General features: G+C 46.7%; 2 protein-coding genes across 2 annotated transcripts; both read right to left on the reverse strand.

Annotated features, from left to right (window-relative positions):
- Positions 1-7,798: 7,798 nt before the first annotated feature.
- LOC137425882 (histone H3-like) lies at positions 7,799-8,203 on the reverse strand. The gene has a single exon (XM_068114607.2). The coding sequence runs from the start codon at positions 8,201-8,203 to the stop codon at positions 7,799-7,801; it is 405 nt and encodes a 134-aa protein (XP_067970708.2).
- Positions 8,204-8,925: 722 nt separating this feature from the next.
- On the reverse strand, positions 8,926-9,300 carry LOC137425884 (histone H2A-like). Its single transcript, XM_068114608.2, has one exon. It carries the CDS (start codon positions 9,298-9,300, stop codon positions 8,926-8,928), a length of 375 nt encoding a protein of 124 aa, XP_067970709.2.
- Between the last annotated feature and the right edge of the window lie 7,470 nt (positions 9,301-16,770).

Consider the following 16,770-nt stretch of genomic DNA (forward strand, 5'->3'; position numbering starts at 1 on the left):
GGTGGTCAAGTTTATGGTAACCCGATGGTTGTTAAAAAGCCCAGTAGGGAAAATAACACCACACCAGTTAGGGATGGCGACAAATTTAGCAAGTTATTCGTAGGTGGACTGAACTTCAAAACAAAGGAAGATGTTCTGGAGTCGGCCTTCAGCAAATATGGACCCCTTTTGGAAGTAGTGCTGATAAAAGACAAGGAGACACAAAAGTCAAGAGGGTTTGGCTATGTCACGTTTCAAAACTCAAAGGATGCCAGAGATGCAGAAAAGGATCTGAATAGCAAGGAGTTGGAGGGTCGGACCATAACAGTAGGGAAGGCATTTCATAGGTGTCGTGGGAGCTACAGAAGAGGACCACGGTGTAGTAGTTTTAGTGGTGGCCGCAATCGATATTATTATGGAGGCTTCCAGAGTTACAGCAGCTCCCGAAGGAAGGATTGTCAGAGTAGTGGCCGAGAAGGAGACCGCTATTCATGTGACTACAGTGACAAGCGGTCCCACCGTAATTATGATGAAAGTTCGGAAAAGTTGAAGCACTAAATGCTGCGGAGCCGCCGAGCCAAGATTCCGACACGGATTAACTGTGAACGCCACGTTCCTAAAGGCATCCATGTCATGAACTTTCCTGCACAGACTAACCGTGAACTCCACATTCCTAAAGGCGTCCATGTAGTGGATACTTCCAGGCCTCACCACCCCAACCATCATGGAACCTGGCTTTCAGCTCGGCCTCCCGGGAAAAGTGTTGTAGTTTTCCTTGACTTGGGATTTTGGATTACTACCCCTTACACTTCATTCACAAGAAACTGAAAGTAAAAATCAGAGGGTGATGAGATGGAGTTTGGCTTTGCAGGAGTTCAACTTGGAAATTGAGCACGTAAAGGGCAGGGACAATGTCGTTGCTGATGCTTTGTCCAGAGTGAATTAACTTTGGAAATGTCTGTGGGTTGTGTGAAATTTTGTTGCTTTATTTTTGGGGAATGTTGAATATTGTTACCCACGGGAATTGATGATTTGGGTTGTGAATTTACTTTTGTTTTAAAAAAGTTTGCATGCAAAGAAAGTTTTGGCTGTGTTCAAACTTTCTTTTTTGAGGGGGGGAAGTGTTACGGATTCGTAACTTCCGTTATTGTGGTTTTCACCCACTTGACGTAGTTCTGATATTATGTACTATTATTATCTTCAAAAGGCTTAATATTCAGGAACGGTTATTTAAAGTTAAAAAGGCTAACTTTAAATGATACAGGACACCGAACCGGAAAGACGGAAGGTGAAGAGGAAGAAGCAGCGCAAGCAAAGTTGGAGAAGACGCGTGATGTCAGCGCTCCGTAATGAGCAAAGTTTACCGACAGCCGCGAGGGGATTTTGAGTTCCGGGAAGGGACATCCGGCGATAAGAATATGCGCTGGAGTGGAGAAATCTGCGTAGACAGATTTGGGGCGCTGAGATTCTGACGAATCCTCGCCTCATTGCATCGGCTCAAGCCAGAGCTGTCGGCCATTTTGAACCCCGTGCTTCGGACACCTGTGAAGGTTTGCTTTGTGACATCTTCACCCCAACATCCTACCGTCTGTTGGGGATGTGGGTGTGCAGCCGCTTCATCTCCAATTACGTTGCGGTTTGCTGAGTGAGCGGTGAAGGTGCGCCCTGGAGGGCGCCGTTGTACAGTTTGGCGGGACGAGCACCCTTGCCCACTGTACACGCTTCGGATCATCCTTGCCCACTGTATACGCTTCGGATATCGACTGGAGAGCGAGATTCGGGCTTCAACCGGATTTCGTTCCATCGACCGCTGGAGCGAATCAAATTCGCCTTGGAAAAAGTTATAGAGACATTGAGGAGTGTCGTTTCACTCGCTGACAGCGCCGTGAGTGACCTGACTTTATATAAGATATATATAGAGTGCACTCTTAATGGCCATTTGGTGTACCGTTATACCTGTCTGTGATTTATAATACAAGTTTGTTCATTTATAATCATTGGTGTGGTTTCACTGTTGCTTTTCAACACAGGGCAACATATTTTTCTGCCGGGGTTCCTCTCGGGGTTCGGAGGTTACCGAGACCAGGAGATTGTAGATTACCCCGTAACAGATGTCATCATCCACACTATGACCATGGAATATCATATTAAACAAATTCATGCATTTTCCAAGAAACTGACCGAGGCAGGGTTGACCATCAACTTATCTAAGAGCGAGTTTGTAAAAGCACATGTGGTGTTCATAGGCCATGTAGTAGGTCAGGGTCAGGTGCAACCCGGTGACAGCCAAGATAGAAGCCATTGATCGCTTCCAAGTTCCAAAAGGGAAGAAGGAGCTTATGAGATTATTGGGTATGGCTGGTTGGAACCGGCAGTTCTGCAGGATTTTTTCTGATATGGTAGCCCCTTTAACGAACTTGTTGAGGAAAGAGACCAAGTTTGTTTGGGATGACAAATGTCAGGCTGCCTTTGCCCACGTCAAAGCAATATTAATGAGCTCTCCTGTCCTAGCAGCCCCGGATTTTCAAGCACCTTTCAAGTTGGCCATTGATGCAAGTGATGTGGGGGCCGGGGCAGTTCTATTACAGGAAGATGAGGATGGAGGGGATTACCCGGTGTGCTACTTTTCCAAAAGGTTTAACAAACCACAGGCAAATTATGCCACTGTGGAAAAAGAGACCCTTGCTCTCCTGCTAGCGCTTCAGCATTATGAGGTGTATCTAGGAACTACTACCTTTCCTATAAAAGTCTTCACTGATCACAACCCCTTAACCTTCATTCAAAAAATGAAAAATAAAAATCTGAGGTTGATGAGATGGAGTTTCGTTGTGGTGGTTCTCATCCACTGTAAACATTTTTGGTTGCATGTACTATTATTGTTGTCGTTTCAGCGAAATCGAGATTACTATTTTCAAAAGGTAAAAAAGTTAATGTTTTAAAAGAAACCGGAACCAGACGAAGACAAAGAGGACAAAGAGGAGAAAGAGGCGGAGCGAGTGAGGTGGACAAGAAACCGAGCTGCGTTGAGGTTTTGAGCAAACGCTAGCGAACGGGGGTCACGAGCGAACTTTGGGGTTTCCTTGGAAAGAGATTCCTGCGACAGAGTTGTTATCGCTGTGACAGATAAACCTGCGTGTCAGGTTATTGCGGTTGATTCCGAAGAGAATCATTTGAGTGCCGTTACGTCTCGAGTACGGGCCGTTGGCCATTTTGCCTCACGCCGATTCCGGATCGCTCCAGGCTCTTCACATCGCTTCAACCATTTTCACAACCATCCAGACGTTAATCTGGTGTGTGTGTGTGTAATGTGGCTTTTGAGTGGGAAATCTGCGGTTCGCCGATTGGGAGCGGTGGAACATCCATACCCAAAGGTGTGATTTCCCAGTCGCCTCTTGAGGGTACCTTCGCCCATCTTTGGCAGTGTGACTGTCAACCCAACGGGATTCTGGTTTCGATACGACCTCTGGGGAGGAGGGGGGGAGGGGCAGAGGGTGAGGGGGGAGGGGGTAGGGGGGAGGGGGGAGGGGTAGGGGGGAGGGGGGGAGGGGGAGGGGGGAGAGGGGAGGGGGAGGGGGGAGAGGGGAGGGGGAGGGGGAGAGGATAGGGTGGAGGGGGAAGGGGGGAAGGGGAGGGGAGAAGGGTAGGGGGAGGGGGGAGGGGAAGGGGGAGGGGGAGGGGGGAGGGGAGGGTGAGGGGGAGGGGGGAGGGGAGGGGAGGGGGAGGGGGGAGGGGAGGGGGAGGGGGAGGGGGGAGGGGAGGGTGAGGGGGAGGGGGGAGGGATGGGAGGGGGAGAGGGGAGGAGAGGGAGGAGGGGAAGGGATGGGAGGGGGGAGAGGAGTAGGAGGTGTTACATATTTATGTGAATGTATGTGAATTACCATTCAGGTCTTTGCTTATCCCTGTGTAGTAGATTAAGGGTTGTTGTGGTTGGAGGGTCAGGAGCCCTTCTGAAAAAGTGTCCGGAAACGGAAGTGACCGGAAACAGAAGAGAAAAAGACACGAGGAAGAAAAGCGATGAGTATTCTTCTTCCTCGCCCCGCTCCGACGAAAGGTGGGATCGACCTTGCGCTGCGTGGAAAAGCGGCGTTCCGAAGCCCGTCTGGCGAGAGGAGTTACCGGGACGTGTACCTACCCGGTGGAGACGTCAAGTTGACGTGGGGCCGTGCATCGACCCCGCGTCTGGCACCGTTCGCGGGCACCGTCTAAACAGACGCATACGGGTCGCCCGTTGGGGCCTAACACGCCTTGCAAGCGGCGTGGGGCTTTTGGCTTGCTTTACCGTACCCGCTTCGCGTGGCCACGAGGGGCTGCAGCCGCGGTGCCTGGTACGATACCTGCCCGGTGGAAACACGTCCACCCGGGGTTCGTTCAACCGCCCAAGTGCGGCGACGCCGACCAGCATCTTGGTCAGGAGGGGCCCAGAGACATTGTGAGGGGCAGAGACCAAAAGGGGGTCGTGAGTACAGAAGTGGACACACATATATAAGATGGCCATCTTAACCATATAGGGAATTGATTGTGGATTGGGAATTGTTGATGGTTGTTTGTTGTTGATTGCTCGGGGAATATATCCGTGATTGTATCCTTGAAATTGTATGATATCCTTACCCTGGAAATATATCATTGAACATCAGTTTCTCTTGGGTGGAATTCATAGGGATTGCGTTGCGAAAGCGCATAGATAAGACTACTTTCTGGCGAAGGTCCTCTCACGGTCCGGGGTTCACCGAGACCAGGTAGTCACCGAGGGGACCACGTAACAGAGGGGGAGGGGAGAGGGAGAGGGAGGGAGGGAGGGGAGGGGGGAGGGGGAGGGGAGGGGGGAGGGGAAGGGGAGGGGAGGGGAGGAGAGGGGTGAGGGGAGGGGGGAGGGAGAGGAGGGGGTGGGGGAGGAGGGGGGAGGGGGAGGGGTGAGGGGGAAGGGGGGAGGGGGAGGGGGAGGGGGAGGGGAGAGAGGGGAGGGGGAGGGGGATGGAGGGGGAGGAGGGGGGGGGGAAGGGGTAGGGGGAAAGGGAGGGGGAGCGGGATGGAGGGGGAGGAGGGAAGGGGAGGGGAGGGATATAGATGGTTACTGACAATTGATCACATCCACAAATGACGTAATCCACACAATTTATGTACTTTACATAACGTTAATAGGAATACATGGCCGTGTAGATGGGAAATACAGTTTGTTTGAAATAAATCACAAATATCAGATGAAAGTGAAAAAAAACCTATGTGGTGTGAATGGCAATGTTCCTCGCTGAAATGTGAAAAAACTGAATTACGTGCGAACGCATAACTGTGAGATTATGGCGGCAAAGTTGGAACATCACGTGATCGCTCTGAGCGAATCAGCGCGCTGCTCTGCCACCGGCTGAGATTCCGTGTATAATGTTCCTCGCTGAAATGCGCTGAGGTAAATATGAATAAAAAATTCGATATATTTTCACTTTTACGTTTTGGCTCACTTGCTCGCGAACCTGACGAAAAAGATCCTGAGCGAGGATCGCTCCGCTATGCTACGTTATGCTAATGCTACGTTAGCTATGCTACATTACGCTATGTTCGCTACATTATGGCTAAAAATATGGATCTACAGATGAAAGAAAAAAAAACCTATGTGGTGTGAATGGCAATGTTCCTCGCTGAAATGGGAAAAAACTGAATTACGTGCGAACGCATAACTGTGAGATTATGGCGGCAAAGTTGGAACATCACGTGATCGCTCTGAGCGAATCAGCGCGCTGCTCTGCCACCGCCTCAGATTCCGTGCATAATATTCCTCGCTGAAATGCGCTGAGGTAAAAATATGGTTAAAAAAATATTATGAAATATTTTTTTTTAGGTCAGCCATGTTCTTCCCAGGCTCAATGGCCATGTCTATGCCAAATATCAAGCACGTGAGCCTCTCCGTTTAGGTGTCTATCGGTAACATTACACACACACACACACACACACACACACACACAAACTGTGTTTTATATATATATATATATCATCTGAAAGGTAATTATCTGCTGGTCATTATAAATGGCATATATTTTAAATTTAATATCAAGTCGAACAGCTATACCCCATGTTTCGCTGTGCCAACGTAACACAGACTAAGATATTCGAACTTATATCTTCAATCCAGCCACACTAGACTTGATTGACATTAACAACAACTTTCTGGACATTCTTCATAAAAATACCTTTCATTTGATACCAAATATGTCTTCTTACCAGTAAACATCTATCAGATATGACACTGTAAACAGACCGCAGGTGTGCCGACAATTGCCGCATATGCTTCTCAGATGATCCATGTGGTAACACTGTGCTAACTTTCAACACAATTAAATATGAATTGCTAAATTCACACACAATCACACCTTATTTGTTACAGTATAACAACATTGCTGCTTTCTAGCTGAGCAACATACAATGCTCTCAAGTCTGATAGTTTCACAACCTTGTGGCTATGTAACACCTCCTTATCAACAACATCACAAACTACTTCAAAAGCTTTCTTGTGAACTTCTTCTAGTTCTAGCTGATGCGATATTCTAGCTGATGTTCTAGCTGGTAAATTTCTGAATAGTAGCGAGTGGTTGACAAAGCTGCTTCATTTGCAACATGCATGTATTCCTGTAACTAAATCGAGGTAAAGTGTGACTTAATAATAAATTTATTGTCAAGTAACAATGAGCAATTGAATGATATTTCACTTTCCAATTAAAGCACCTTCCATGACTGACAATGTCTATCAACGCGATCATTTCGTGCAGTTATCGCGATTGTCGGCATACCTGCATTCTGTTTGAAGTGTCATATCTGATAGATTTTTATTGACAAAAATACACATTTGGTATCAAATTAAACTTATTTTTATGAAGAATGTCCAGACATTTGTTATTAATGTCAATCAATTCTAGTGCGGCTGGATTTGAAATATTAGTTTGAATATCTTAGTCAGTGTTAGTTTGACACAGCGAAACATGGGGTATAGCTGTTCGACTTGATTTTTGAGGCCAATGGTAACACTAAATTTAAAATATATGCCATTTATAATGACCAGCAGATAATTACCTTTCAGATGATATATAACTTATATACACCTAACTCAGACCACTTTCAGCCATCTCAGGGAACATAACGACACGGAAAAGATATATTTTAAGGGTACCATCAAATATGTGTGAAAAATGAATAGTAAGAACCAGTTTATTTACTGTTACCAGTTGATTTCATGTAGAGGGGACCCGAGTGCTTCAACAATATATCGGGTGGTAGAGTTGTGGGGGGGGGGGGGGGGGGTGCACGAGGACCATATCTGGCCCATGGCCTAGTAGTGGTGGGAACTGGTTTTGTTAAGGTTGGATCGATAACTGATGTGGCACATGAAGTGCAATACATGTTAATTTTCATCAATGTTCTCGACCAGCCACTGTTAACGACATTACTTGAGCTGTACTTTAATACCCCCAGACCCCCCCCCCCCCCACCCATTGCATGTTTCATGACAAATGAACTCGAAAAACGATCATTTGTCAGCCATGTGGAGGTTTCATTGAACGATCCTGAACCCTTTTCCCCTGAGACACAGGCAGACGACACCGTATTATTTCATCACGGATCCTTCTCGGGGTCTTCATTAAAAATAAGGCAAAAGTGCTTCACAAAACGGACTTCCATTCAACAGATATACTGTGTATACACATGGTGCATGCACAAAAACATTGACACATTGAGTGATGTGAAAGGTCGATTAGACTTTCAAGAAAGGTGTTGTGGCTCTGAAAAGAGCCATTGGGTGGTGTGGTGCACAAGACCTTGGACGAGGAGCTTAAGCTCACTCCCCGCGTATACGTCGTGCCAGCTGGATGTCCTTGGGCATGATGGTGACACGTTTGGCGTGAATCGCGCACAAATTAGTGTCCTCAAACAGACCAACGAGGTAGGCCTCGCTCGCCTCCTGCAGCGCCATCACTGCGGAGCTCTGGAATCGCAAATCGGTCTTGAAATCCTGTGCGATTTCACGGATGAGGCGCTGAAACGGCAGCTTGCGAATGAGCAGCTCCGTGGACTTTTGGTAGCGCCGGATCTTGCGCAGCGCCACAGTTCCTGGACGGTAACGATGAGGCTTTTTCACGCCACCGGTGGCTGGAGCACTTTTCCGTGCCGCCTTTGTCACCAACTGCTTTCGGGGAGCTTTTCCACCTGTCGATTTACGGGCGGTTTGCTTCGTGCGAGCCATCGTGACCGGCAAATATCAACACAAAACAACAGCGAATGAGATTAGAAATGCGCGATCTGATTTTGTTTGCACCGCGAGGAGCTTCCACCATTCGCTATTGGCTGGCACATTTTACACGTTTGTTATTGGCTGCCTCAAACACTCTCCCATTCGCTGAAGAATTAAGCCCCACCTTAAGCTCTTTCCATTGGTCGAAACTTCACCCTTCCCTCTCCATTGGGTGAAATCCGAGCCCGATGTGATCCGCTCGCCGAGAGAAAGCTCCGTCCGCCTTCCCTTCCTCGTTTCTCCCATCAATATCCTGATGCTGAGCTCTTGGGCCTATTCAACATTTCTTTGAACGTGAAGAAGCAAAAGGCAGATCCTTGCCGAATCAAGTGTTTGTCTCGTGATACTAAAATTTTCACAATTCTACTCACGATTCGATTTCAAAATTTGGTAGTTTGTCGTGGTGGCGTCGCCGGCAACAAAGTTATATATTCAGGAACTGCAGTCTTTGTAAGCAATGCATTTTTGTGATGTTACACGATCTTTACGTTGTTTGTAAAAATGAGTTTTGATTTTTGAGTTTAATAAAAATGTAAAAAAATACACAGCGAAGTTTTGTGTAAAACACGGATCGTGTATCGCTGATGCTGCTTTCGCAAAGGTTTGATTGGCTCTGAAAAGAGCCGTTGTGTGGGAGCTGAAGAACTCTTGGACCTTGTGTGAGGCGAAGCCGTTTACTTTCCCTTGCTCTTCTTGGGGAGCAGCACGGCCTGGATGTTCGGCAGTACACCACCTTGCGCGATCGTCACCCCGCCCAGCAGTTTGTTCAGCTCCTCATCGTTGCAGGTGGCGAGCTGCAAATGACGCGGGATGAAGCGCGTTTTCTTGTTATCTCGTGGAGTGTTCCCGGCGAGCTCCAGGATCTCTGCAGACAAGTACTTGAGCACAGCCGCCAGATAGACGGGAGCGCCGGCACCGATGCGCTTGGCATAGTTGCCTTTGCGAAGATGTCTGTGGACACTACCCACAGGAAACTGCAGCCCAGCATGGGAAGAACGAGTCTTAGCCTTAGCACGAGTCTTTCCACCACCTTTACCATGTCTCAACATGATGTTTGTACATTGTGTTACGTGCTCCTCCCCAAACCCCGGTCACGGTGTACCTCCGAGTCCCGAGAGGAGTCATGGCAGAAAGATGTGTTATTCTGTGTGTTAAAGATCAACAGTGAAACCACACCAATTGTTACCAACAAACAAGTATTGTATTAAGGTCACACAAGAATAACAGCACAATAATAATATTAATCAATTGTACAACAAATATATCATTCCTATGATGGTACCATCAGTTTCGTACAATATAACTTACTGTGCTCCAAGTGAGCGAAAAGAACATTCCCAATGTCTCTGTCCCAGCTTCAAACCATAGTCGATCCACGCTCCAGTGATCGTCAGAACGATGTTGTATCGAGACCAGAATCCCACTCGGTTGACAGTCACACTGCCAAAGATGGGCAAAGGTGTCCTCAAGAGGCGATTGGGAAATCACACCTTCGGGTATGGATGTTCACCGGCTCACAAACAGCGAACCGCAAATTAACCTTCGGGTATGGACATTCAACGGCTCACAGACAGCGAACTGCAAATTCCCACTCAAAATCCACGTTACACATACACACCAGATTAACGTCTGGATGGTTGTGAAAATGGTTGAAGCGAGGTGAAGAGCCCAGAGCGATGCGAAATCGGTCGCGAGGCAAAATGGCCAACCGGCCTGTACTCGAGACGTAACGGCACTCCAACGATTCTCTTCGGAATCAACCGCAAAACCTGTCACGCAGGTTTATCTGTCACAGCGATAACAACTCTGTCGCAGGAATCCCTTTCCCAGGAAACCCCAAAGTTCGCTAGTGACCCCCGTTCGCCAGCGTTTGCTCCAGACCTCCAAGCAGCTCGGCTCCTTCTCCGACCTCACTTGCTCCTCTTCTTCTTCTTCCTCTTATTTTTCTTCCTCGTCCGGTTCCCGATCCGGTTTCCGGTTTCTTTTAAAACACTAACTTTTTTAACCTTTTGAAAACAGTAATCTCTATTTCACTTAAATGATAATAATAGTACAAAATGAATGAATGATCGTTTTAAGGCCATGTTTCCCCGCTAGAGTGGGGGTTAGCCTTGCGGGCCCCATGACAATCATGGTTCCCTGTTTGAGGCAATGTTTTTATGGCCGGATGCCCTTCCTGACGCTAACCCTTGGTCGCCTCTTACGGTGCGCAGGGATACGGTGTACCTATTCTAAACTGGGGTACACACCGTGATCATTCATCCCAGCAAGCTGGTACTCAATTTGCCGACCTCAGAAGGATGACAGGCTGAGTCAACCCCCCTGGTGTTAATTCAGCGATCGATCAGGATTCGAACCCAGGATCCTAGGATCCCAGGCCGGCACCCTGACCGCTAAGCCAACACCAGGCTGATAACATTAATAGTACATGCAACCAAAAATGTTTGCAGTAGATGAGAACCACAACAACGGAAGTGACGAATCCGTAACACTTCCCCCCTCAAGAAAGAAAGTTGGAACATAGTGAAAGCTTTCTTTGCATGCAAAAACTCTTTTAACAAACAAAAGTAAAACTCACCCCCAAATGATCAATTCACGTGAGCAACAATAATTAATATTCCCCAAAATAAAGCAACAAAACTTCCAAACAACCTACAGGAATCTTCAAAGTTAGTTCACTCTGGATAAAGCATCCGCAACGACATTGTCCCTGCCCTTTACATGCTCAATTTCCAAGTTGAACTCCTGCAAAGCCAAACTCCATCTCATCAACCTCTGATTTTTATTTTTCACTTTTTGAATGAAGGTTAAGGGGTTGTGATCAGTGAAGACTTTTAGGCTGGTTAAAAAAAAATTCCTGTTTATCATCGCCGCCCACCCCATAAAAGTCGTCCGCCCCTAAAAAAATCATTATTTATTGTTTTTGCTCGTGAAGTCAGTAAAATCCGTTCCCGCTCAGTGGAACAGGTTCGAATTTTGTATGTGCTCGCGTACTGTCTGAGTCAAGTTACATGTGCGCGACAGTTTGACAGAAAATGCCATTCGTTGTTTGCCAAATTCGGCGAACGTCCAGTGTTCTAAAGGCCTGGGTTGGTGTCAAAGTGGCAGAAAATATCACTCTAGACCAGGGGCGGGCAACCCCCGGCCCGCGGGCCACATCCGGCCCGCGAAGGCTTAGCGTCCGGCCCGCCACCCTGCTAGGCTTTATTATTGCAATCCGGCCCGCGGACCTCCCAGTAAAACTCATATCATTTGTAAATGTAAGAGTTTATATTTAGCCGGTCTGAATTCAAGAAAGGGACATTTTGTCTTCAGCACCGTCCTCTTCCGGAAGACATGCGCACGGGGAACTGTCTTGCCTAGACACCGCCTGCTTGCTGATAGGCGGTCTTTTCAAATCAGCCGGCATGTGATACGGACGTCCTTCCGATTCAGTCAGCTTGCGACAAACGTTGGTGTCTGGGACAAATAACTTGCAACAAAGAGGTAAGCGACGCAGAGTTCTCTAAACCTATTTCAATTTTCACTTTCTTTCAATTTGCTTTGTTTTGTTTGTTAGAACATGTTATTATCTTTCATTTGCTGCGTTTAAATAATTTTATTCTCCCTTTTTATTTGTAAAAATAAAAATATAACGAACTTTCTATTTGTAAAGAAAAAAAATATATAACGAACTTTCTGTTTGTAAAAGAAAAAAGAAATTGACGAACTTTTGTTTAAAAGGAAAACGAAATTGACGAACTTTTGTTTAAAAGGAAAACGAACTCTTAAAAAAAAAAAGTATGCAGACTGATTCATTTCCTGTATTTCAGTTTTACGGTGAAACTGTGTCATATTCAGCGTTGGCCACGTGCGCGCAAAATAAATACATTCATCTGTACAATTCGTCTTCCGAGATTTTTTGTGCCCCAGATTGCTTGCTGTTACATCATTTATTCATTGCTGATATACCTAATTTCTTCCTTTTCAGCTCATCATGTCTGCGACCCAGCGTGTTAAGAAGAGGAAAGTGGACCTCGAGCGTCGGATCTTCAACCCTGAGTGGGAGAAGTACTTCTTCATCGAGCGCTTTGGACAGGCCCAGTGCCTCATATGCTTGAAGACTTTGGCTGTCCTAAAAGAGTACAACGTGCGCCGCCACTGGGAGACAGAGCACCGCTCGTCAAACTTCGCGTCGGTGTCTGCCACCGAAAGGAAGGACGCCATGGTTAGACTATCAGGCAACTTGGAGAAACAAACTTCACTCTTCCGCAAGCAGAATACTGAGGCCGAAAAGGTGACGCGCGCCAGTTATGAAGTCTCCCGCATCCTTGCTCGCCGAATGAAGCCATTCGCGGATGGGGACTTCATCAAGGAATGCCTCCTCGCTGTAGTGGACTCCGTCTGTCCAGAGCAGCGTTCCGCCTTTGAGAACGTGAGCCTTTCGTTCCTTTCTACGTCAGAAGAACCTTCCCCACGCTGATCAATTCTCTGATCCGCGGTGGCTAGCTCGCCTGGCCCTGCTCACGGACATCACGGCGCACCTGAACACCCTCAACATAAAGCTGCAAGGCAAAGACATTCTCGTGACAGACATGTACGCGCACATCACTGCCTTCGAGGTTAAACTGCGCTTGTGGGAGGCTCAATTGGCTTCTGGTCAGTTTGTGCATTTTCCTCGCCTTGCTGCATGTGCCCCTGACGATGTGGACCTGGGCACTTGCGTTAGTGTCGTCAACTCTCTACGTGAGGAATTTGCTTCCCGTTTTGCAGGAGTCAGGGTGCTGGCTGCGGACTTCAAGCTTTTCACTGCTCCCTTTGACTTCCCCGTGGAAGACGCCCCTGCCTCCTTACAGATGGAGTTGGTGGAGCTGCAGTGCAACGATGAAATGAAGGCGAAGTTCCGCACCTCTTCTCCATTGTCCTTCTTCCGCGACACCGTTCTCCCTTCTAACAATTTTCAAAAATACATTGCCCATGTCCAACGCATTGTGGCCATGTTCGGCAGCACCTACTGCTGTGAACAGCTCTTCTCGAAAATGAAGTACACGAAGTCTCACCTTCGCTCCCAACTCTCGGACCGCCACCTCAATGACATTCTTCTGTTGTCTACTTCAACCATCGAGCCAGACATGGAAATACTTCTTCATGGCAAACAGCACCAGCAGTCTCATTGATTTGTAGAGTGTTCAATGCAATTTTTGTACAATCTATTCATGTAAACAAAATATAGTAATTCTGAGATTTCGTTTTTCACTCCGGCCCGCGATCTCCTTCCAAAAGTCTCATCTGGCCCTCACTCTGAAAAGGTTGCCCGCCCCTGCTCTAGACGAACTGTATTATGAGCTCATGTCAGGAACGATTGATGGTAAGAAATATAACCGTTTTAATGTACGTTGTTGGTGTTGTTGAATATTTAGTGTGTGCTGGTTTTCCCCCTCACTCGCCATTTACGTGGACCGCAAGGTTATTTACCGCAAGGTACATTATTCTTAAAAGCCGAGGTTTTGGTCTACCATTGTTATATGTATCAGCAAATATTAAAAGTAAACAGAACTCAATGTGACATAGGTTTCTTTATTTTCTTTATTTGAATCATATCAGTGCGTACATACGAAGGTTTACTAGTTTAGAAATCACAACATGATTCATCACGTATGTCCGATCAAGTATATTTAAGAAAAAAACATATTGTGCGGTGAATAATCCATTAAAATTTCACTCATTAAAAAAAAAAAAAAACCCTCCCTCCCTACCCACTTTTTTGAAAAAAAAGTGATGATAAACAGGAAAAAAAATTTAACCAGCTTTATAGGAAAGGTAGTAGTTCCTAGATACACCTCATAATGCTGAAGCGCTAGCAGGAGAGCATGGGGCTCTTTTTCCACGGTGGCATAATTTGCCTGGTGTTTGTTAAACTTTTTGGAATCGTCGCATACCGGGTGATCCACTCCATCCTCATCTTCATCTTCCTGTAATAGAACTGCCCCAGCCCCCACATCACTTGCATCAATGGCCAACTTGAATGGTTCTTGAAAATCCAGGGCTGCTAGGACAGGAGAGCTCATTAATATTGCTTTGACGTGGGCAAAGGCAGCCTGACATTTGTCATCCCAAACAAACTTGGTCTCTTTCCTCAGCAAATTCGTTAAAGGGGCTACCACATCAGAAAAATTACTGCAGAACCGCCGGTACCAACCAGCCATACCCAAGAATCTCATAAGCTCCTTCTTCCCTTTTGGGCCTTGGAAGCGATCCATGGGTTCTATCTTGGCTGTCACCGGTTGCACCTGACCCTGACCTACTACATGGCCTTGGAACACCACCTGTGCTTTTACAAACTCACTCTTAGATAAGTTGATGGTCAACCCTGCCTCGGTCAGTTTCTTGAAAAATGCATGAAATTGTTTAATATGATCTTCCATGGTCATGGTGTGTATGATGACATCATCCAGATAAGTACCCCCTCAAGGTCTACAATGAGCTTATTAATCAGCCGTTGAAATGTAGCAGGCCCGTTTTTCAATCCAAAGGGAAGAAAATTGTACTGATACAACCCATTTGGTGTGACTAAAGCCGAGATTTCCTTGGCACTCTCAGTCAGAGGAATCTGCCAATACCCTTTCAGCAAGTCAAATTTAGTTACAAATTTCGCTGGGCCTATTCTATCAATACAGTCATCAATCCTCCGGATGGGATATGAGTCGGTCTTGGTCACTGCATTAACCCGTTTTAAATCCGTACAACAGCGAAAACTGCCATCGGGTTTTGGAACCAACACACATGGTGAGCTCCATTCGCTACTGCTTGGTTCGATGATGTCATTCTCCAACATATACTGAACCTCCTTCCGAAGATACTCCATCTTCACAGGGTTCATCCGATAGGGGTGTTGCTTCACAGGAGTGGTTTCCCCCACCTCAATATCATGATATACCAAGTCAGTACGACCAGGTACATCTGTGAACAAATGTGCAAACTCAAAAATTAGGCTGGATAGTTGTCCTTGTTGTTCCCTCGTCAAATGACCTAATTTCTCATCTAAATGACAACACTTCGAAGGTCGTCAATCTGGGACAAGCCTGGTCATCAAAGTTATCAAACTTCTCTTGCACGCCGACTACAGGCACGACAGGTGAGACAGGAACCATTTTTTCCACAGGCTTCCTCTCATAATATTTCTTCGGTCGGTTGACATGACACAGCTGCCACTTTTTCCGTCGGTCGGGAGTTGTCACCACGTAATCTGTTTCATTAACCCTCCTTTCGATTGCATAGGGACCAAAATATCTAGCCTGTAGTGGCTGACCTGGGACAGGAAGCAACACTAACACTCGGTCCTCAGGACTGAAATTTCTTATCTGAGATTTCTTGTCATGTCTCACTTTCATTTTATCCTGTGTCACTTTCAAGTTCTCCTCGCAACTTCACAAGCCTTTGCCAGTCTGTGCCTAACCGTTGACACATACTCCACCACTGTTGACTGTGACTCCTCCTGTAGCCACTGTTCTTTCACCAATTTCAATGGTCCTCGCACTGCGTGTCCAAACACAAGTTCAAAAGGACTGAATCCCAATGACTCCTGAACGGATTCCCTCGTAGCAAACAACAATAAGGGTATTCCTTCATCCCAATCCTTGTCACATTCAAAACAATACGTTCTGATCATATTCTTCAATATCTGGTGAAACCTTTCCAAGGCCACTTGGCTCTCGGGATGGTAAGTACTTGATCTTACTTGCTCCACTCCCAACAGGTGTACCACTTGCTGAAAAAGTGTTGACATGAAATTGGAACCCTGATCAGACTGGATGACCTTCGGTCGGCCAACCAAAGTGAAAAATTTCATCAAGGCCTTCGCAATACCTGCCGCAGTCATTTTTCTAAGAGGCACTGCCTCTGGGAACCTTGTGGAAGCGCACATGATGGTCAGCAAATACTGATGTCCAGCCTTAGTTTTAGGTAAAGGGCCTGCACAGTCAATAATGACACGGCTGAATGGCTCGTCAAAAGCTGGAATTGGTTTTAAAGGTGCGGATGGGACTTTCTGATTAGGTTTTCCCACCAGCTGGCAAGAGTGGCAAGATTTACAGAACTCTGCCACATCACGTCGCAATCCTGGGCAGAAAAAATGTACCAATATTCTGTCACATGTCTTGTTCTCTCTAAGGTGCCCGGCCAAAGGTGTCTCATGCGCCAAACTCAATATCTCCTTCCGGTACGGCGGTGGCACCACAATTTGGCAATGAACTTTCCTCTCGTCGTTTGCTGGCACCTCCGATGGTCTCCATTTTCTCATGAGTATTTCCCCTTTCATGGAGTAACCAACAGGTATCTTCATAGCCTCTTCCTCTGTAACGGCTTTATCAATCAAACTCCGGAGCTCCGAATCTCCGTGTTGTTCTTCAACAAGTCTCTTTCGGACCAGCACCGTTTGTTCAACCTCGTTCTCAGATGTCTCCGACGGACACTCCATTTCCTCTGTTGTTCCAGATGCCACCTTTTCCTTAAGTTCCTTGATGTCACTCCCTTTCCTATTA

This window comes from Myxine glutinosa, chromosome 4 (assembly GCF_964187855.1).
Source record: "Myxine glutinosa chromosome 4, kmMyxGlut1.1, whole genome shotgun sequence".
NCBI classification, from domain to species: domain Eukaryota; kingdom Metazoa; phylum Chordata; class Myxini; order Myxiniformes; family Myxinidae; genus Myxine; species Myxine glutinosa.

Bases quoted from the DNA above. Each gene is read 5' to 3' on its own strand.
- LOC137425882 (XM_068114607.2), bottom strand. From the start codon at position 8,203: ATGGCTCGCACGAAGCAAACCGCCCGTAAATCGACAGGTGGAAAAGCT.
- LOC137425884 (XM_068114608.2), bottom strand. From the start codon at position 9,300: ATGTTGAGACATGGTAAAGGTGGTGGAAAGACTCGTGCTAAGGCTAAG.